The sequence below is a fragment of the Astyanax mexicanus genome, chromosome 18 (genome assembly GCF_023375975.1).
Source record: "Astyanax mexicanus isolate ESR-SI-001 chromosome 18, AstMex3_surface, whole genome shotgun sequence".
Taxonomy (NCBI): domain Eukaryota; kingdom Metazoa; phylum Chordata; class Actinopteri; order Characiformes; family Acestrorhamphidae; genus Astyanax; species Astyanax mexicanus.
Genome location: NC_064425.1, coordinates 19974162 through 19995437, shown reverse-complemented (window position 1 = coordinate 19995437; position 21276 = coordinate 19974162). Strand labels below are relative to the sequence as shown.

The 21276-nt window shown below is 35.6% G+C and overlaps 1 protein-coding gene and 1 pseudogene across 1 annotated transcript; one reads left to right on the top strand and one right to left on the bottom strand.

Annotated features, from left to right (window-relative positions):
* Positions 1-194: 194 nt before the first annotated feature.
* Positions 195-17214, top strand: pgm2l1 (phosphoglucomutase 2-like 1). Its single transcript, XM_007236781.4, has 14 exons — positions 195-506; positions 5613-5780; positions 6958-7064; positions 8275-8359; positions 9360-9443; positions 9532-9725; positions 9814-10003; positions 10302-10399; positions 11066-11246; positions 11634-11727; positions 12919-13048; positions 14153-14342; positions 14448-14581; positions 14801-17214. The coding sequence occupies exons 1-14, from the start codon at positions 405-407 to the stop codon at positions 14901-14903; spliced, it is 1860 nt and encodes a 619-aa protein (XP_007236843.3). The 5' UTR covers positions 195-404; the 3' UTR covers positions 14904-17214.
* A 2454-nt stretch (positions 17215-19668) lies between these two features.
* LOC103033677 (olfactory receptor 51I2-like) lies at positions 19669-20292 on the bottom strand (annotated as a pseudogene).
* Between the last annotated feature and the right edge of the window lie 984 nt (positions 20293-21276).

Genomic DNA, 21276 nt, shown 5'->3' with positions numbered 1-21276 from the left:
AAAAGAAAAAAGCCAGATGAATTGCCAAAATAATCTAAAAAATATTTGAATAGGCTAGTATTTAAAAATGTTGGTCGGCGCATGCGCAGTGTCGTAAAGAAGCACGTATCGATGGGTAGCAAGTCTCGACAGAACACCGGCTCTGACGCGTCCACTTTGGTGAAGTCTCGCGATATCCTGCAGCGGCTGTTTTCTGCAGCTAGCGTTAACGCTGCGAGGCTGCCGCTGCCGGGATGTGTGTGATAACCTGACCGGTTTAAAGCGCTAAACCGCTGCTCCGGTTTTAGATTCTCGGAGTAGATTGAATTAATCAAACTAATATCCAGAGTTAACGCGAGGGAACTGAGAAATCAGGCAGGGCGCGATTTAGCGTGTGTTCGTGTCTGCTGCTGCTGATTATAGTTATGTGGCCAAATGAGGACCTGAACGCTAACTCTGACTGTGTGCTGAGCACCGGAGACCCCGCTCTGGATAAACTGGTCAACCAGTGGATCTCCTGGGATAAGGTCAGTGTGGCTGTGCCCGCCAGAATTCTCCGCTCCGTTTATAGGGACCCTGGACTTTGTGTACAGATTAATAGTTGGTAGCTAGATTATCTAACTATATTAACGTTACAGTTCACCCTTGAAAAAGAAAACCGTTTAATTAACCGAACTTCAGTCTTTATGTTCGTGTTAATATTTGGATATCTGGAGAACTTGGACAGATGTCTAACCTATAGCTAACCTATCTAAACTAACTAACTAAGCTAGCTAGGCTAAATAACTAGCTAACTTAGTAATTTACCAACCAATTAACTTAACTAACTAAATAAGTAACGTTAATACTAACTAACTAACTAACTAGCCAACTTAACCAATTAATTAACGTCAACTGAATAACGAGTGGTAACTAACTAATGCTAGCTAAGCTAACTAGTGCACTAAGTTAACTAATACCACCAATTAACTAACTAATTTGCCACCAATTAACTAGCTAACTGAATAACTAGTGTTAACTAATTAACCAACCAACCAATTAACTAAATATCTAGTGTTAACTAATAAACTTAACAAACTGACTAATGCTAGCTAAGCTAACTAACTAGCTAATTTACCAGCCAATTAACCAACTAAATAAGTAGTGTTATATAACTAACGTTAACGTTAATTCTTTATGGCACGGCCCTCAGGCAACAAACCACTTTTTATTAATATTATTACACCATCTCTTTACATTTATTATTACACCATTCATTTTTGTTCACTTACTAAAACTGTGTTTGTTTTTATTTGTTGCATCAGGACAATTATGCAGCTATAGACCACTTTTGTTGGAAATAATGCTAAAGCATTAACTAACTAATGATGTGTTTATCTGGCTGCTATTGAACTACTGCAAACAGCTGCAGTGGTGACACTGACACATTGGACCAGGGTGTGTTAACCCTTTATAGCACTGATTTCATTGTATTTTTTTGGAAGAAAAAAGGCTCAAACCACTGTAAAACTGTTTGCCATAGTTTAACCACAGACAGCTAAAACACACAGCTAGCTAGGGTTGGTCCTTCTCATTTAATTCTGACACTGTTCACACAGTGAAATTTGGATTTTAAGCAAGCTGAGGATTCTCTCAGAACATGTATTTTGCCATCTTCCTTGAAGCAGCTGATTACATTCATTGTTAACTAATGAAATAGTGCTGGATCTTCCAGATCTTTGAACTGTACCACAAGCTCAAAGTTCAGCAGCAACTGAAGCTACTGTAAAGGTCAGTCTTACAAAAATAGTGTGAGATCACCCTGGTCCCATTATACTGTACCAAAAACATTGCCTTGCCAAGAACCAACCTCACTCATGAGATAACATCACACAACTCTTACAGACAACAGGATGATAAGATGATTTTTGCCCTCAGGCTTCAGAAAGAGCATACATAGCTACTGTGTACTTTTAAATTTGCCTTGTAAATAAGGTGCTATCATAAATTTATACCATATGGTTTAGAAGGGAATGCAAATACAGCAACACTGATACATGACCAAAGCTGGTAGTTGAATCAGGTGTGCTTGAACAGAAAACTCATGCAGATTATCTGTACAGGAATCTGGCCCTCCATATCTGCATTCATGCACTGCTGAACTATAGTTTCAAAAGTTGAAGGACACCAAATTGTAGTAGGATTACTAGAGACAGATGATAAGATTTCATATCATGTGCCGTGTTCTTGGAGGTCACACAGTTCAGATAGACAAAGCAATACTTCAAACTGAAATCAAAAAATCACATAAGAAGAGTCACATAATACACAGTCCTTTGTCTAGGTGTTTTTTTTTGGGGGGGGGGGGAACTGAACCTCTGCTGAAAATGTATACAATTTTTAGTATGTTAATTGTAGATTATATACAGTGAGTCCAAGAAGTATTTGATCCCTTGTTGATTTTCTTCGTTGGCCCACTAATAAAGACATGATCATTCTATACTTTTAATGGTAGATGTATTCTTACATGGAGAGACAGATTTATTTTCTGGATTTTCTTTTTAATATTCTAAGGAATATATATTAATTGATTTGTATTTCATGGAGTGAAATAAGTATTTGATCCCTTAGTATTCATTAGCAGTTCTGGCTTTTACAGACCAGTTAGACACTCCCAATCAACTTGTTACCTGACCTGAAGCCACCTGTTCTCACTAATCACTTGTGTGAAAAACACCTGTCCACAGAATCAGACAGATCACACAGATTTCAAGTCTCCAACATGGGTAAAAACCAAAGAGCTGTCACAGGACCTCAGAGTCAGAATTGTTGACCTTCACAAAGCTGGAATGGGCTACAAAAAGATTAGTAAGGTGTTGGATGTGAAAGTAACAACTATTGGTGCAATTATCAGAAAGTTTAAAGAGTATAACATGACAATCAACAGACCTCGGCCCGGTGCTCCAAAGAAGATTTCGCCTCGTGGGGTGGCAATGATGCTGAGAACGGTCAGAAATCGTCCTGCAACCACTCGGCAGGAGTTAGCAAATGACCTGAAGGCAGCTGGGACCACAGTTTGCAAGGAAACAATTGGCAACACTTTGCGCAACAATGGATTCACATCCTGCAGTGCCCGAAAGGTACCCCTGCTGAAGAGAGCACATGTGGAGGCGCGCCTCAAGTATGCCAATGATCATTTGAAAGATGAACCAAGTTATTGGGAGAAGGTTTTGTGGTCAGACGAGACCAAAATTGAACTTTTTGGCCTCAACTCCACCCGCCATGTGTGGAGGAAGAAAAATTCTGCCTATGACCCCAAGAACACTGTGCCCACCGTCAAGCATGGAGGTGGAAGCATAATGTTTTGGGGGTGTTTCTCTGCCAAGGGTACAGGGCTACTTCACCGCATCACTGGGAAGATGGATGGAGCCATGTACCGCACAATCCTGAGGGACAACCTCCTCCCCTCTGCCAGGGATCTGAAAATGGGCCGTGGTTGGGTCTTCCAACATGATAACGACCCTAAACATACAGCAAAGGATTGGCTCAAGAAAAATCACATTAAGGTCATGGAGTGGCCCAGCCAGTCGCCAGACCTCAATCCGATCGAAAATCTATGGAGGGAGCTGAAGGTCAGAGTTGCCAAGCGACAGCCCACCAACCTTCATGATTTAGAGAGGATCTGCAAAGAAGAGTGGGCCAAAATTCCCCCTGGTGTGTGTGCTAAACTTGTGGTTAACTACAACAAACGTTTCACCGCTGTGCTTGCAAACAAAGGCTTTGCCACTAAGTATTGAGTGTGTTTGGCAAGAGGGATCAAATACTTATTTTCCTCATTGAAATACAAATTAATTAAAATATATTCTTTAAAATTATATTCTGGATTTTTGTCTTGATATTCTGTCTCTTCATGTTGGAATATATCTACCATTAAAAGTGCAGAAGGATAGTGTCTTTATTAGTGGGCAAACAAAGAAAATCAGCAAGGGATCAAATACTTCTTGGACTCACTGTAGGTCACTTTTGGATAAATGGTTGATGATCTGCTGATGCTTACTTTCTTTTGCTAAATCAAACTATCTACCTGAAATTAAGATTCTGACTGGTTCATCCTTTGGTTTTACTTCGTTATGAATGTTTTTATGTCTTTATATTATAGCACATAGACTTTGTCCTTAGCTTAGCCCATACTTTTATTTTTCACATGACTGTGCAAACCAGACTGCAGCGCTTGTGCCTTGATGTTTCAGTACAAAGCACATAATGGTAAACCCCTAATACTCAACTTTTTTTTTTCAGACCTGATGCTTTGTCCTCCCCCACTAAATAATTATTAGATTGTTAAGCAGTCAACATTTTAATAGCGCTGCAGTAAATCTTGAGGCCAGTTTTCTATTCTACTGCATTTATGTTACAGGAAATTGGTGTAACTTCAATATTCACTATTACATAACACCTGCAAACAGTACTGTAGCTGTAGAAAACAGTTTAACAGCTGCGTTTGATTGGAAGTTTGCTGGTTTGTTTGGAGTGTTTTGGTGAGGCTGTCGGACTCATTTTATCAGTTCAGTGTGCAGCAGTGTTGCAAGTAGCAATATTGATATTTCAGCTTTTATTAACCTTGTAATTTAGAGGGTCCAGTGACATACAGGGGGATAGTGTTTGTATAACAAACTATTTACTGTAGTTTATAGTTTAAAGAAAGATTAGTTTAACACTGTTGATTTTTCTAAAACGGAAAAACTGTCAGTACCCATACTCAGTAATTGGGGCATGATTCAAACCAATGAATAATTGTGTTATGTTTTTACCTTTTTTTGCATTTATTTTTGAGAATAGCTTTGTGAAATCCTTAGTATTTACATTTCTTACTCAGTATACATTCTTTGTATTCTTTTTGAACATTAATCTTAAGACGCTCTTACCTTTTTTAAAATGTACTCAATATTATATTTAATCCAATTATCTGGTCTATTTTTAGGGTTAAACTTAGGGCTGGACAATATTGTAAAAAAAGAAAAATTCTCAACATTCTACAAATATATATGGCGATTCTCGAATAACAATTTCTTATTCTAAATATTATTTTTCTTTGTAAACAGACATAACCATGTAAAGTTATGCACAGGCTATTGTTTTCTTTATATTTATTTTCAGTTAAGGAAAAGCGTTCTAAATATAAATATAAAAGTGTTCTTTACAGGTTTCTGACCGAAGTAAAAGTCCATTTACTAAGATTTCCAGACCATTTTGATGGATCTTATGAGGGTTTATTACTTTTATTGGTTGCCCAGTGCTGTGTTCCACCTCCATTTCTGCACAAGTTGTCCACGTGAATCTATTACTTAATTATCAGTTTTACTGCTGGTAAACCAAAGCTCACTTACATGACTTGCATTTCTGCTGACTTCCAGCTGCTGAGTCATCTTATAAAATAGCAGAAGCTGTTCATGCCATCTATGAATAAATAAAGAGGGGGAGGCTCTTTTATCTCTGCCACTGGCTGTGTCATCAAGCATCAAAAAATATTATAACATCTGGCAGGTAGAAGATGACAGATTATTTTTAATGTTTTTGTGACATCACAATAATCCCTAAAAGTAGGTTGCTTTACCAGAATGATGTCTGAGGTGCAGCGTTTGTGTTTATTTTAGAATGGAGCGACCCGTGAGCAGATCAAAATCCTGGTGCAGGAAGGGCGTGTGGAGGAACTCAGAAGGAGACTGGGCTCCAGGATGACTTTTGGAACTGCTGGTCTGAGAGCAGCTATGGGAGCTGGCTTTTCTCGTGTCAACGATCTCACTGTAATCCAGTCAACACAGGTTCGGCTTATTTTATAATTAGTTATGGGAGAAGAAATTATTATTTAAACATTCACTTAACATATATGTAATGGGATGCTTTACATACAGATACACTGTAAACCCATGGTGTTAAATTCATTGCCCGTAGAAATAAATAACCTTGATAATAATTGATCATCTCTACAGGGGCAGACATATTAGGTGGAAAGTTAACAGTCAGTTTTTAAAATCAATGCAGGAAGGTTTTATGGATCTAAGAAGCTTGGTCAGAACATCTCTAAAATACAATCAGTGGTAAAATGAAGTATTGCTTATGAAATTGGTCAGGTACTGATATTGTATGAGCCTATGACCAGGAGTACAGATACAGTTTGTCTGGAAGTCCCAGACTATCTGAGATATTTGTGTACTTTACAAGCGTTGTCTATGCATCTTAACAAATCTGTTATTTGAGGCATAATGACTTGGCCAGCTCAGTGAAGTTTAGAATCAGGGAGGCTGAGATATGCTGGCTGAGAGCTTCAAAGCACTTAAATCAGTATGAGCCCCGGTAACCGAGTAGGAGGGGTGGATAGCTTTCTGATCAAGCAAAGGCAGGAAGTGTAGTCTGAACTTTGAATCCTTTCTGTTGGATGTTGTTTTTCCCTTTATTTTTCATTGTCCATTGCAATCCTGTTTTGTCTGGAAGATACTTTCAGTTAAATTGGAAAAACTATTTTTGGACCGGAACTCAATTTTTTTGTTGTTGCTTAAATTGTATCACACCAGAAACCACACAACATAAATCAGGATCTCATATGACAATCTTTCTACACTCAGAGCAACACCTTAACTTTAGGATATAAACATTTTTTATCTTCTAGTTTACGTATGTCAGTCTTGCAGCTTGATGTTAAAAAAAAAAGATGCAGCATGAAGTTTGGTTTTATTCTGTGAGTTTATTGACATTTTTTGTGATTTCTCATACCTAACACAAAGCTAATTGAACTTGTAAACTAATTACTAAGTGTGCTAGAGAGGGGAAAAAAATCAATCGACGAAAGCATGTTCCCAGGACTAAGCAGTAATACAGAGGTTACATATTGAAACTCTTGTCCTTATTCTTTTATGGAGCTGTGTTATGTAAACATGCAGTGTTCTCTTTAGCCTGCAGTCATTTTCCATGTGTGTAACCTCCTGCCCTGTTTCATTATAGGGTATGTACGTATATCTGGCCAAGTGTTTCCCTGATCTGAGTAGCAGAGGCTTGGTGGTTGGCTACGACACACGAGCACAGGAGTGCAGTGGCTGCACCAGTGAAAGGTACAAAAACATTCATGCTGACATGCACATTTTCTGCATATCTTTGTAGTCATCAAACAATCACAAATTTGTATTTATTTATTTATTTTTCACTTTAAGGACATTTTTAAGTATTTATAGGAATGTTTAACTGGCATGTAAATTGAGTGCTGCAGGTGTTTGCAAGTGTTCCAGTTTAGGACATGTTAAAGTTTTACTTCTACCGAAACAAAGCTCACCAGCTTAGCATCAAGCATTTCCAATAGTTTATATGCTGGTGTGCTGGTGCATTTAATATATGCTGTTGTGGCTTCAGTAAATGGTTTTCTCCCTCACAGTTTCACACACCCATACACTCATTTAACTTATCCACAATGTTACATGCCCCTCTTATCCCTAGACAATCTAAAGGGTTGTAACAGCTGGTATATTAAATGCAGTTACCTGTTTTGCACAACAGTGGTATTAACGACTCTGTAAAACTGGCTGTCTTAAGAGATACTCTTCTACTACTGTAATAAGGCTCAGCTTTATAACGTTTAGTTGATGGTATATATTTATGTCGATCAAAATGATGAGCTAATAATAAGAATAATGTTGTTATATTAGTAATGTCCTGATCCGATCGTGTAATCCAATCACGTAATTTTCAAAGAATCAAAATCTGGTGAGAAAAAGTTCCGGATCACTGATTTATCAAAAATGTAAAGTTGAGTTGTGTTTATGTCCTTGCAGTTAACCCTGCACGTTTGCAGGAAGCAGAGAGTGAACACACAAACATAACAAGAGACTGGTGCTAGTCTAAAGCCGGGTTACAAACTCTTTATTTCCCACTGAATGGCTCTGTACAGTACAATTACCTACAACCCTGCTAACACCCTGCTCTCCCTCTGTGTCTGTTACGGGGCTTGTCCACTGGCACGTAAATTTTGATGCTTCCTATTCATTTCCATGGAGAGAGACGCAGAGAGACGTTGAACGCAGCCCCGCCCTCCAGCAAAAAATTTCAGCAGAGATCAACTTTATTCAAATTAATCCAGCATCCAGCCACATTGCATTGTAGTTTTTTTGAACAGTCATGCTGTTTTCTAAGTGTGTTGATCACATAGGTTAAGTTGTTTAGACGGCTTTAATTACTAAAAAGATTTTATTTGCCAGTCTTTTACGCCCATGCACTGCTCTTTATGTCTCTTGATTAATGTGATACTTTTCCATTTATTCTTGTATGCAGACTTGCAAGACTGACAGCAGCTGTGATGCTTTGTAAAGATATTCCAGTTTATCTGTTTTCTACATATGTGCCTACCCCATTTGTGGTAAGATAATGTGATATCTTAGAACTTATAATTGTGTATAAAGTGTACCCTATGTGGAGGGTAATGCTTTTCTTTTTTCTTAAAAACATTGTTCCTGTATTGTAAAGCTAAATCAAATGTAGCTTTGCATGTTGGCTCATGTCAGCTAATAAAGTATAGATTTACTGTCCTCTAAAAATAACTCAACACAGAGCCATTAAAGTCTAAATAGCTGGCAACACAAGTACACCTCAGTTATACTCTAGGTTACAGTGCAACAGTTTGGACTAATTCCTTTTTTCTTCTTTATTTGTATTATTTACTATGTTATAGATTAATATTAAAGACTTTAAAACTATGAAGGAACATAGCTAACATAGTAGGTAGTAGTAGTTGCCGAGAGTGGGCAAAGTTGGCATCAAAGCAAAAAGTGCTACTTTGGTATAAACCATATTTTGGCTTGTTTAACACTTTTTTTTGTTTACTTCATATTTGTGATGTCTTTGTAACTAATCTACAACTTAGAAAATAATACAAATATAGAAAGCAACAATAAATCAGAAGGGGTGTGTCCAAACTTGACTGGTACTGTATATTCAGGTTTCATTCCTATAGTTTTGTCCAATAAAAAAATATAATGACATTTACAAAAATGTGTGGGGCATATAGTATATCTGAATACCCCAGCAAGGGTAAGAGGGCCATCATGATTTCATTCCTGAAATAAGAGTATTTTTAGACTCACCCTTTATATGTAATTTATTGTAATAATGAAATGCATTTTTTAATGTTCCAGGTTTAAGCAAAGTACGAAGCAAAGAAATGCTATACTTTTAAATAAATAAGGATTTAAATAAAATCTTTTGTAAATGTATATATTTAAGAATCCACAAATTTGAATAAACAAATGAGCAATGACCTTTAAATAGAAACATCTGAAAATAGGTTTTAATTAAATTTAATATTCAATAATTATTTATTGATAATACATGTATTATTCATTGTTTTCTGTGTCCCTTAGCCGTATGCTGTAAAGAAGATTGGAGCTGCTGCAGGTGTGATGATCACTGCCTCTCACAACAGAAAGGAGGATAATGGATACAAGGTAGGTAGTGATAATTTTTCCATAGAGAATGACACAACATTTAATATAGATATGTCCTGTTCAGTAGTCTTATCGTGTTTTTGTGCAGGTATACTGGCAGAACGGTGCTCAGATTTCATCTCCACATGACAAGGAGATCTTACGCTGCATAGAAGAGAATACTGAGCCATGGTCTGAGTCCTGGAATGAAGACCTGGTTGAGGACAGCCCATTAAGGAGTGATCCACTGGAAGACGTCTGTCGCTGGTATATGGAGGAGCTGAGGACTGTCTGCTTCCAAAGGTACACTTTGAGGCAATTGCTAAAAAAATCATGTGTATAGTACATATCCCTGAGCTATAACTGTTTTGTTGTTTTTTTTCCCCCTCAGAGAGCTCAACACAAGGTGTCCCTTGAAATTTGTGCATTCATCTTTCCATGGAGTTGGCCATTCATATGTCCAAAGAGCATTTCAGGCGTTTGGGTTTCCACCTCCTATCCCTGTACCAGAGCAGATGAATCCAGATCCAAACTTTTCCACTGTCAGCTGCCCTAATCCAGAAGAAGGAGAATCAGTTCTGGTAAGAACACCAAGCCAACATTTACTTATTTTATTTAACAAGGATGTATTTGTCATATCTAATAAGCTGTATTGCATTCTTTATGCATTCAATTAGAGGATCATAAGTCCATTGCTGGTAGAGGTGGAATTTCAGATATTTCCTGATTATTGATTATGTCATTATCAAGCCCTGCATAACCTGAATTGGGTATGATGAATGCAGGAAATACTTGTTAGGGTGTTTGGCTGGACTGGGGGATGGAGTATTTAGTGTATGCAATGCAATGAGTTTTTTTTTCTTCTTCTTTTCTATCCAGGAGCTCTCCCTTCGTCTTGCAGAGAGAGAGGAAGCCAAGATTGTGCTGGCCACAGACCCTGATGCAGATCGGCTGGCTGTTGCAGAACAATGTGACAAGTAAGTAATTTGTATCATATTGAAATAGCACTATTTAATAAATATGTTGTTAAAAGGCTTTCTATGTTTATTTCCTGTCCTGCTACACCCAAACAATTTTTGGTGAATAAAGGTGGAATAACTATAGATTAGGATTAGAATCGAATTTTAAGAGGTATACAGTATTAACATAATCTGTTACTGACTGTTGTTCATTACAGGACGCTGCTGTCAGTTCACTGCATTTAAGACTAGCAGAAACAGCAGAACATTTATAGGCTTTTGTAGCCTGATAATGTCAGTGTTTAATGACATGCACCACAGGCTGTGTTTTCTATACTGTTCATACCGTTATCGAAATTATATCATATCAACCAAAATTTTTGAAAGGATCATGATATAAATGTTGACAGCATCATTCAGCAGTAAGATATGGCTATGACTATTTTAGAATGACTTATTTCCTTTTACAGTAGAAAAATCACCTTTTTCACCCAGATACCACCACCCTAATACTCATACATTGAAAATAAAGTTTTAAAAAGATAATTTGGCTTAAGTTTAACAGTTAAATGAACAAATATACTTATTTATATTGTATGACAGCTTGGACAGAGACTTACTGTCACATTGTTCTATCTAATTTGGCGCTATCTAACTGGTTTTATTATTTTTTTTTGTGGTCAGGTGTGGTTGGAAAGTATTCACGGGGAATGAGCTGGCTGCATTGCTTGGTTGGTGGATGCTGTACAACTGGAAAGAGGCTCATCCAGACCCAGAAGACACAGAAAGGGTGTACATGCTGGCCACCACAGTCTCCTCCAAAATACTTCAAGCTCTGGCGCAAAAGGAAGGCTTCCATTTTCAGGTCAGTAATAACTTTAAGAGATTAGATTCGTGTAAGGCAATAACATTTTCTCACATATGTGTATGATGGCATACTTTACAAACTGATATTGCCATCATTTATAGAATGAATTTAGGTTGTGAATGCCTCTGTCATACATTTGATATAAACAGAACGGCTTATTTTTTTGTCTTTACTGGTGCTGACAAAAATGCATGGAGCATAAACAAGAATATTTAAAATGTTTCACAGTGTAACAGTAAGCTTAATTTGTTCCAAAGGGAAAAATATATAAATAAATAGCAAGAAACATTTCTATAATTGTACAGTAAATCTTTGCATTCTTGTTGATTGAAAGGCTGCCTGTGTCCTGTTCCATTTGTCCTGTTTGACGTTTCCTCATCTCAGGAAACATTGCCTGGCTTCAAATGGATTGGAAATAAAATCCATGAGTTAACAAAAACAGGAAAGGAGGTCATTTTTTCCTTTGAAGAGTCCATTGGTAAGTAAAGCTTTATTTTCTCTTTTTATTATTATTATTTTTTTTTTAAATTAAAACAATCTAAACTTTACCCAAAAACCTTTTCATAGAGTGACATGCAAAATATTGTATTGGCTAACTCTTTCATTTCTTGTTTGGGGGATATTTTTTTACCTGTTTTTTCATCTGAAAGACTTCTAGTTCTTTAAGGAATTAATGGCCTGTCCACAGATTAGTGGTGATGTTTGGTCAGTAATATTTAAGGAGCCAGTTCAAAACCTTTTAACCTGTGGTTCTTGTGGATTTTAAAGTGTGTTGGGATCATTATTCTGCTGTTAAAACCTCCTAGAAATGGCGCAGATTTTCTTCAGTTAACTAGTACAAGGAGGTCATATTTGTGCAGGTGTTGCTGCACAGTGGAATAGTGCACCACCACTCCGTTTTGCAGTTTTAATTTGCTGCTTTGCTGAGAAATCTTATTAATCTTTCAAACTTCAACGTGATCTCCATCATTCCTGTTAACTATTAACTATTTTGTTATAACCTGAGGAGCCCAGTAACATGTAAATGCTTTTAAATACTTTATTATTCAGGCTAATAGGCAGCTGCTTAGAGAAGTTCAAGAGGAGCTTTGATTTCTGAGATTAATGGTTTAATGAGTTAGAGTGTTATATTATCAAGCGTTTAAATTTCCATTATTCATTAATAATAAGCCAGAGCGTGAACTTACTTAAATTCTAAGATTTTGGTTAAAGTTATCAGGGTGCTTAAACAATTGCATTTGTTTTGGTGATTTCTAAAATGACTGGCAAAGGATTTATTATAATGTACTTTATTACACTGACCTCTAGTGCTGTAATCTTGCATTGCATTGAAGGTTCTTTCTAGAAACATTCACCTAGTGATGCCAACATATTTAGGGAATAACTGCAGTCACGGGGTGTTCGGCTGCTGACATGTTGTTTTAACAGTGTTTTGAATGTTTGAATAGTTTATTAGTGTTATTTAAAACAAAATATCTATATATTTTATATATTATATTATATAATATATTTCTAGAATTCCTGTTACAGGCTTAAATACACAGGCCTGACTCAAAAAAGCTCTGTATTAACATTTTTAATTTTACTGTGTACCCATCTAGATTCTGTGTTCAATTTGAAATGTGTCAGTTTGATCTGTGGTTGTTTACCAGTGTTTGTATGGTGTAAGGGTTTCTGTGTGGGAGCATGGTGCTGGACAAGGATGGAGTCAGTGCTGCTGCTGTTGTCGCGGAGATGGCAGCATATTTACATACCAAAAATATAACTCTTAACCAGCAACTTCAAAATATCTATGAAATGTGAGTAATGCTTTTCCCCATTTATTTGCTTTATTATACACCTACCTCTACATTTATACTACTTTTTTATTATTTTGTTTTTTATACACATTCTTAGCTAATCATGCACTGATCAAATGTTTTATTTTCTGTTTGTGTCATATGTCCCTATGTTCTGGTTCTATATCTGCAGCATGTTTTCTGTGGGTTTTCTGAAACACACATTTTTTTTTGTAATAGTGTCTTTTTAACCATGTTTAACAAATGCGAACATTTTGGCATACTTCCTTTTTAAAATATGACGTGAAACAGAATTAAATCTGATCTATAGCTTTGGAAAAATTAAAAGACCACTTCAGTTTCTGAATCAGTTTCTCTGGTTTTGCTATTTATTGGTATATATTTGAGTAAAATGAACATTGTTGTTTTATTCTATGAACTACAGACAACAGATATTGTCATTAAGTGCATTTATTTGCAGAAAGTGAGAAATGGCTAAAATAATAAATATGCAAAGGCTTTGAGACCTCAAATTATGCAAAGAAGACAAGATCATATTCACATATTTAAGGTTTTAAGAGTTCAGAAATCAACATTTGGTGGAATAACTCTGGTTTTTAATCACAGTTTTCATGCATCTTGGCATGTTCTCCTCCACCAGTCTTACACACTGCTTTTGAATAACTTTATGCCACTCCTAGTGCAAAAATTCAAGCAGTTCAGCTTGGTTTGATGGTTTGTGATCATCCATCTTCCTCTTAATTAAATTCCAGAGGTTTTTAATTTGGTAAAATGGTCTCTTATTTTTTTCCAGAGCTATATATAAATAATCTAATCATGATAATGAAGCATTTTTCTAGTATTGAATGTATAAATTATAAATGTAAACATCATGTTTGTGTTTTTGTTTGTTTTTTTGACTGTGGCTTAGTTAATTAGATCTGAGAACAGGAACAATCCAAATAAATTATAACTGTGGTGAGGATGGTAATGTGCTAAACACCATGGTGGGCATTATATAATCAAGATATGGGTCTAGCATTAATGCTGTAACTGTCAAAGCTGTAGTCAGAATGCTTCTCCAGTATAATTGCTTTATGTTGTTTTTGTTTTATGTTTCTCTAGTTATGGCTTCCACATTTCCAGAACCTCTTATGTTATCTGCAACGACCCTCCCACAGTCAAGAGAATATTTACTCGCTTACGAAATTTTGAAGACGAGGGTGTTTATCCAAGGAAGTGTGGGGGATACAGCATTGCACACGTCAGAGATGTGACTACAGGTTATGACAGTAGTCAACCTGACAAAAGATCTGTACGTATCCTTACGTATCTGTACGTCTTCACACGGCTTAACTTCAGTACGTACAGTGTGTGGGAGTGTTATTAGCAATATTTCTGTCTGTCTTTTTTTATTTAGGTTCTCCCAGTGACCAAAAGCAGCCAAATGGTCACGTTCACATTTCACAACGGCATTGTTGCCACGCTTAGGACAAGTGGAACAGAGCCAAAAATCAAGTACTACACTGAGTTCTGTGCACCACCTGGAAAGAGGTTTGTATCAGAAGGATCCTAAAAGTGGTTGTGTAGCACAGTTTGTTTTTAAATTTCCAATATTGTAACTTTAAAGTAAGGAACTATTAGACCTGAAGTACACTTTTCAAGTTCTGACTGTAATACAAAAAGTGACTAAAGACTAAAGGGGGAGGGTGGTAGTTCAATTTGACCGGATGTTGTGAATTGTTTTTTATTCAAATTTATTTCATTTTACAGAGATCTGTTCAGCCTTGAAGATGAGTTGAAGAAACTGGCCTCTGCTCTGCTGGAGGAGTTTCTAGAACCTGAGAAAAACAATCTGATTCGCAGATCAGTGTAGAAGTGTCTTACATACAGTGACTGCCATCCCTGTTGGCGTATTTAATTTAAATAGAGTTTCAAACTCTGAATGTTATTACACCACTGTGAAAAGATGTCCATTGCTGCAAAGTTCTTAAGGTGCAGATCAATGCAGAGTAAACAAGCATACTTAGTCCTGCCTTTTGAGATTTATGTATTATAAGCATTATATTTAATTATGTGGTTTTCTTGAAAACAAGAGTGTTCAGTTCTAAGCAGTTATATGGTTTTATCCCCTACATAACGTTTTGGTGTTGGCTTGTTATGGGGTGATTGTTCTGATCAGTTTCCACAGTGTGGAATGCAACCTTGTGTTTGATAATACAGAGAGTTTATTACCTTTAACAGAGCTGAAAGTCATTGATTGTCTGCCCACAATGCACTTCCAAATAAAATCTGACATTTCTTTTTGATGTAGAAACAGTAATTAGCATAACTGAATTATTTTTGACATGGTAATTGCTCTTGTTGGGCAGGAGAACTCCTAAACAAGACACATTTACATAATTTGCTAAATAATGTGCATATATATTTATTTTATTAACTTCTCCAGTTAATGAACAAGCTTTGTTAAAAATAGCAGTGTATTACAAGGCATTAATAAGCCATTACGCTACTGTAGAACAGATTGATTTACTGGTTTTCCAGATTGCAGTTTGACAGTAACCCATTTTGCACATGCTCAGTAAACCCAGAATCTGGAAATTGTACCAGACCTTACCCAGACCTCATCCTGTCAGCCCCCTAGTACACATTGTGGGTGTTTATGGGAGCCTAAGTGTGAATAGAGCAGGTCATTTTCTGAAAAATTCCACAGTGGGTCGTTCCCTACCTTCTACAGGCACTACACATGCTGTATTTCCTGTGGTGATGGTGTATCATCTCAGGCTGTATGCTGTATGTGTTTAAGAAGAGCTCCAGCTAATATCTGCTTCTCTGGGTATTTTCTGGGTTCTTGTGTAAAACCAGACTTGCTGCTTTGCTTGTGTGAGCTGCAGAAAGGGATATGACATGTTATTAACTCACTCATTTAGCAGACAGATGAATCTGCACTAGCTTGAGCTATTACTAGTCAAGTAGCTTTGATCACTGAAAGGGAGGAAACTAGCATTCACTTATAAGTTGCTTAGTATAATTTATATGTCGTGTGCACATAATGTGTACATTTCAACAACAGTCAAATAGACAAAGCAATAGACAAAGGATACTTACAGTAAGGGGTGTCACATGAGTTCTAGTTGTTAATATTGCAACCCATGTGACTCCCCTTATTTAATAGTTTGTAACAAAGCTGAGGTGTCTACTCGGAAGCAATTAAAAAATGCTTGCAGTGTAGATAAAAACACCAGTAACAGTTTTCTAGACCAGCCAGTGAAGGTTAAGTTGTTTTAACCACGATTCGAAACCTATTTTCACCAAGTATAATGCTGTTTATAATAAAGGTAATATAGTTTTAACTTGCTTTACTGCTTAATGGTTTGAACTATGATTTCTTCAGTATGCCAAATTGCATACTACCACTGCTCTGTATAGTTTCGCACCCAGTTCATAATAAAAATATTAATCAGAATATAAATAAAATTAGCAAAATGTGCAGGATAGGAATGCACCGGGACCAGAATAAGGAAACGCTGTAATAAGACTTCATGTTAGGCAAACGTGGTATATTAAACACTGCACAGATTAAGAAAATCTTTATTTAGTTATACATTAGTATGTTTTCTAACCATTTAGAATAATGCTAGTGCTGCTTCTGAGACCAGTGCTGAATTGTAATGACGTCTTACAGGCTTTGAAGAATCAGTTTTCTCCCAGCTGGTTGTTTAACAGGTGTTACCCATTATGTTCCTGATGAAAATAGAAAGCCATCCCCTGTGCTGTGCAGCAGGTATGTCAGTATTCTGTTCTGTGTATGGTGTTCTGTGGATTTTGTTTGTGTGTGAAAGTCTTCATAACAAAAAAAAAAGGACTTGCTGCTTTTTTTCGTACAGAATTTCCTTTTGTAGAGCTTCAGGTGTTTTCAATGCTTTATTATTTATGAGATTTATTAGCAAGTTATTCACATTATACCATGTAGAACTTGGCCTGGATGATGAAGATTGTGACAGAAAGCACTTATTGCTGGTAATGTACAGTGGTTCAAAGAACAGATAATATATTTTAGATAAACAGCAGTTTTGAAATCCAAAAGAAAAAATATTCTGTGTGAAAGAATAAAATTTGTGTTACTTATGCTATATTTCATGCATTGCATTTTATTTTACCAATAAAACTTTGCTTTAGAAAACTGATGCAATGGCTTTCCTAAAAGAGTGTTATTTTAAAAAAGATTAATTTAACACCTTTCTTTTACATTTGTTGCAGTGCTGTTACATCAAGCATCAATAAAAATGTATAAAAATGTGACTTAATATAGGACCCAGCAAATCTGAGTGTTAGCCCTGTCAGCTTTTATGCAGTTTTTATTCTTTGAACCCTTCAAGAGACGATTTGAAGCTTTAAGAGATTTTTTTTGTCAAGAATTATAACCCTTTTGATTTTTAAGGCTCTTGAAAAGACTGAAAGTGAATACTTTTATTCATATATTTAGAAACATTCAAATATTTTTTGTATTTTTAATGCTTACATTACTTTATATTACATGACTTACGTTACGTCTTTGTCAAATTTGATTCACAGTGGACCAGATCCTGAAATATGAGTTAAAAAGGGGTCTGAAATAAATAAATAAATAATTTTAATAAGTGTTCTTAAAAATGAAAATCTGTTCGTCCTTTAAACAAATGAAATGCAGTTTGAAAAGGATGTGGAAATTGATATTTTAACAAAGTTTATTCATTTTATGAAAAGATTAGACATCATTTGCTGCAATTTAAGATTTTAGTGAAGAATAGTAAAGACAGAAAAGATGAGACTTAATTGCGTGGTGCACTGGCCCTTATTTTAATGTTTCATGTTTAGGCTGTAGGATGGATTGTTTAGTTTGGGATCGTCTTTAAAAACCCTTGACTGTTTCTGTAATTCTCACGACATGTTTTGGGCCGTTCAACCAAATGGGTGCCATTTGCTTGTTGTAACTCTTCCAAATTAAACATATTTTTCTCTTTTTTCAACTCTAAGTCTAATAACACATCCGTTTAACCATTCCAAACATGATTTTCCCAAAATGTATATTTTAAAATAAATAAGAATTAATTTAGGTAACAGCAATGAGTGTTGAGATTGACCTCCTCGGTCATGGTTACAATAAGATCAAATATATACAAGAACAAATGAGGAAACTTAATTTTGGTCCTCCCGTGATTTTCAGAAAAAACTGTTGATGTAATTTCCTGTTGTAAATGTGACTTGCAAAATGTTCCACATTTTTAAGATGGGGTAATGTTATACAGTAACAGGAATGAGTGAAACCCAGGGACACAACTAAAATGTGTGTTTTAACTTAAATATTAGATTTATTATGAAAGATATATATATTTTTAAAGCATATATGGGATTTGAACACAAAATTACATCCCTGAAGGATTTTAAGAATTATATTTCATTGTAAAGTTTATAGTTATAGAGAGTGGCGACAGGTAACAAAGTTTTTATTTATTTTTTGATTACATATCATACTTTTGCAATTAGGTCAGTGTACGAGACACTATGCTTAATAATAAAATGTATATAAGTATTTTGTGTGCACATTTATACATGTAGTTTCCTGGGGACAGAAAAGCACACATTCAGTGGAATAGCCCTAAACTTCATGTTTGTGGATGCTACTGTCACAACCATAACATGTCACCTCCGTCAATTTTATATAAAAATATTGCCTTAGATTACGACATAAATGTGTATTTTTAAAGAAGATTTCAGAAGTAGTTGCAAACAGAAGAAGAACAAGATGGCTAATGTAAATAATATTATATTATATAATAATATATTATGATAGTTTGATATTTGATGATAGGGGGGTGGGGTACCTTAGTAATGATATTGTTTAAATATACCTTATATTTCTTGATATATATTCATTACAGTGCTCACAATTGTTATTTTTTTGTACCAAATAGATAAATAAATGTTTTGCAAGAAGCATGACAAGAGGATGGATTTTGGAATTGTATGTTGTAAGAAGGCGACTGTCGTCACTGTGAGATTAGTGTCACCACCGTCAGTCCTAAAATCGTCACCATCAGAGAGAGTTTTATTAGTTTTAAACGAATCCGTGTACAATACGTTTCTTCTTTGCTGTTTAGTTATTAAAAAATTAGTCTCTTTTAATGCAAAAAAATGTTTGTTAAAAAAAAATACTTTACTATTTAGGCTTGAAGTAATTATTGTTTGATTTTAGAAATTTTAAAGGAGTTTACATTAAACAATATAAACATTAAAACATTTCAGCCAAATATTTAAAAATGTAAATACATAAAATATCTGTTTTTTTGTGAATAAAATATAAAATGAGGAGCTTGCACTGTTACATTTCTAAACAGCAAAGGCCTTAGTCTACAATGATATGCCTACATATTTTGTAAATTAACTAACTTTTTTCTCACAAATAAGTAATTTAAAAAACATCAGCATCAATTGACATCCAGTCCCTGTTCTGAAAATTTATTCAGTATGACTATATTGAGCCACTCAATCTTTTTTTTCCTGATAACATAAACAGATTTTTAAGATACATTTTTAAATCTTTTTAAATGCAAGAAAGAATTAATTGTGACCTCAGTATCAGCTCAAACTCCACTCCCAAGATGTTTCGCATAGCCTACAATCCCTGGCCTTGTCCATATCGAGCACACAAAGCATCTGACAGTAAAGAAATGATGAAGTTAATGAGGGTGATTAAATGGGGAAGGCAAGTCTGCATGAATTTTGCTCGCTCTGTCTTAGACTTTAGAGATGCTCTGATGATACCAACATATGAGACAGTGATGAAGACAGATTGAGAAAAATGAGAAAATATTAGAATGTAGCCATAAATGTTGTTTAGTGTGACATCTACGCAGGAGAGCTTAACAACATCCCAGTTAAAGCAGTACATCTTGTCAATAACGTTATCACATAAAGGCAGTCTGGAGGTTAGAGCAACCCCAATAAATGTTTCTAGAAAGGAGAAGAACCATGTAAAAAAACAGCAGATTTATTACTTTCCATTGTGTCATAATGCTGTGATACTCCAGAGGCATGCAAATGGCCACATATCTGTCATAAGCCATAACTGTTAAACACGTGAATTCACAGAATGCATACCAGAAAATCATCAGTACCTGTAACAGACATGCCATGTATGAGATAAGATTAGAGTCTAAATAAAGATCAGCAAGAACCTTTGGATAGAAAGCAGAAGCATACAGACTGCATATAAAGAAATACATGGGTTCATGAAGTGTTTTTCCACAATAATTGTAATAATCAGTGACAGATTTACAACCAGTGTCACAAAATAAACAACAAAACCAAATACAAAGTAAATTGTGTTTGTTAGTCCTCAAATCATTCAGTCCGTGGAGCACAAACATAAACTCTCCACTGGAATTTTCCATCATTTTTTCTCAGCCCTTTTAAATACAACCCTTTGTTTAAAAATTGTACAAATCTTACAAGCATCATTCCACACAACAGAATTAAAAAAAAATATATATATATATCAGTGTGGCATTTGCAGCCCAGCATGTGACATGTTAACTGGGGAAACTCTCAAAAGATGCAATTAACTAAACTGAGTTTATATTAATAAGGATGTCACATCCCTATATGCAGTTATATGTAAAAGGTTAGTATCTCTGGCCAAATTACATATTTTGATCATTTTTGATAAGAAAATGCTTCTTCTGAAGACTACAAAAATATTGATGTGAGATTGGAGTGAGAGAGTACCGTCGAGAATGACACCCAGACTCTTTAAAAAACAATTTTATCACTATTTATTTTAAGCAAATTTGAAGAGAACCAGGATTTTATTTCTGCCAGGCAGTCAGTAAGGGAAGTGGGTGTACAAACACAGTAAAGCTGGGTGTTAACCCCAAATGTTATATTGCTAAAGGAAAGGAGATGAATGATACATAGAAGAGGCCCCAGGACAGAGCCTTGAGGCACATCAGAAACCACTGGAAAAAGTGAAAGTTTTAAGCTAAATGAAACTGATACGGCAAGAGAGGAATGATGAGTGATACCAATAGATTTTTTTGGTGGTTTGCTCTTGCTAACAGCAGGGAGCTGTAATTATTGCTGGCTAAGCTTAAAAAAAATAGGCCTGGAGAAAATAGTGGGAGGATGAATGTGGATTTAAAATTTCTATAACCATATTAAAGCTTTAGCTTAATCATAAAGTAAACAGAAATATTTCTGTAATATTTACA

Bases quoted from the DNA above. Each gene is read 5' to 3' on its own strand.
- pgm2l1 (XM_007236781.4), top strand. From the start codon at position 405: ATGTGGCCAAATGAGGACCTGAACGCTAACTCTGACTGTGTGCTGAGC. The intron at 9,444-9,531 runs GTAGGTAGTGAT...GTTTTTGTGCAG, and splicing joins AGGAGGATAATGGATACAAG to GTATACTGGCAGAACGGTGC. The intron at 11,247-11,633 runs GTCAGTAATAAC...TCCTCATCTCAG, and splicing joins AGGAAGGCTTCCATTTTCAG to GAAACATTGCCTGGCTTCAA.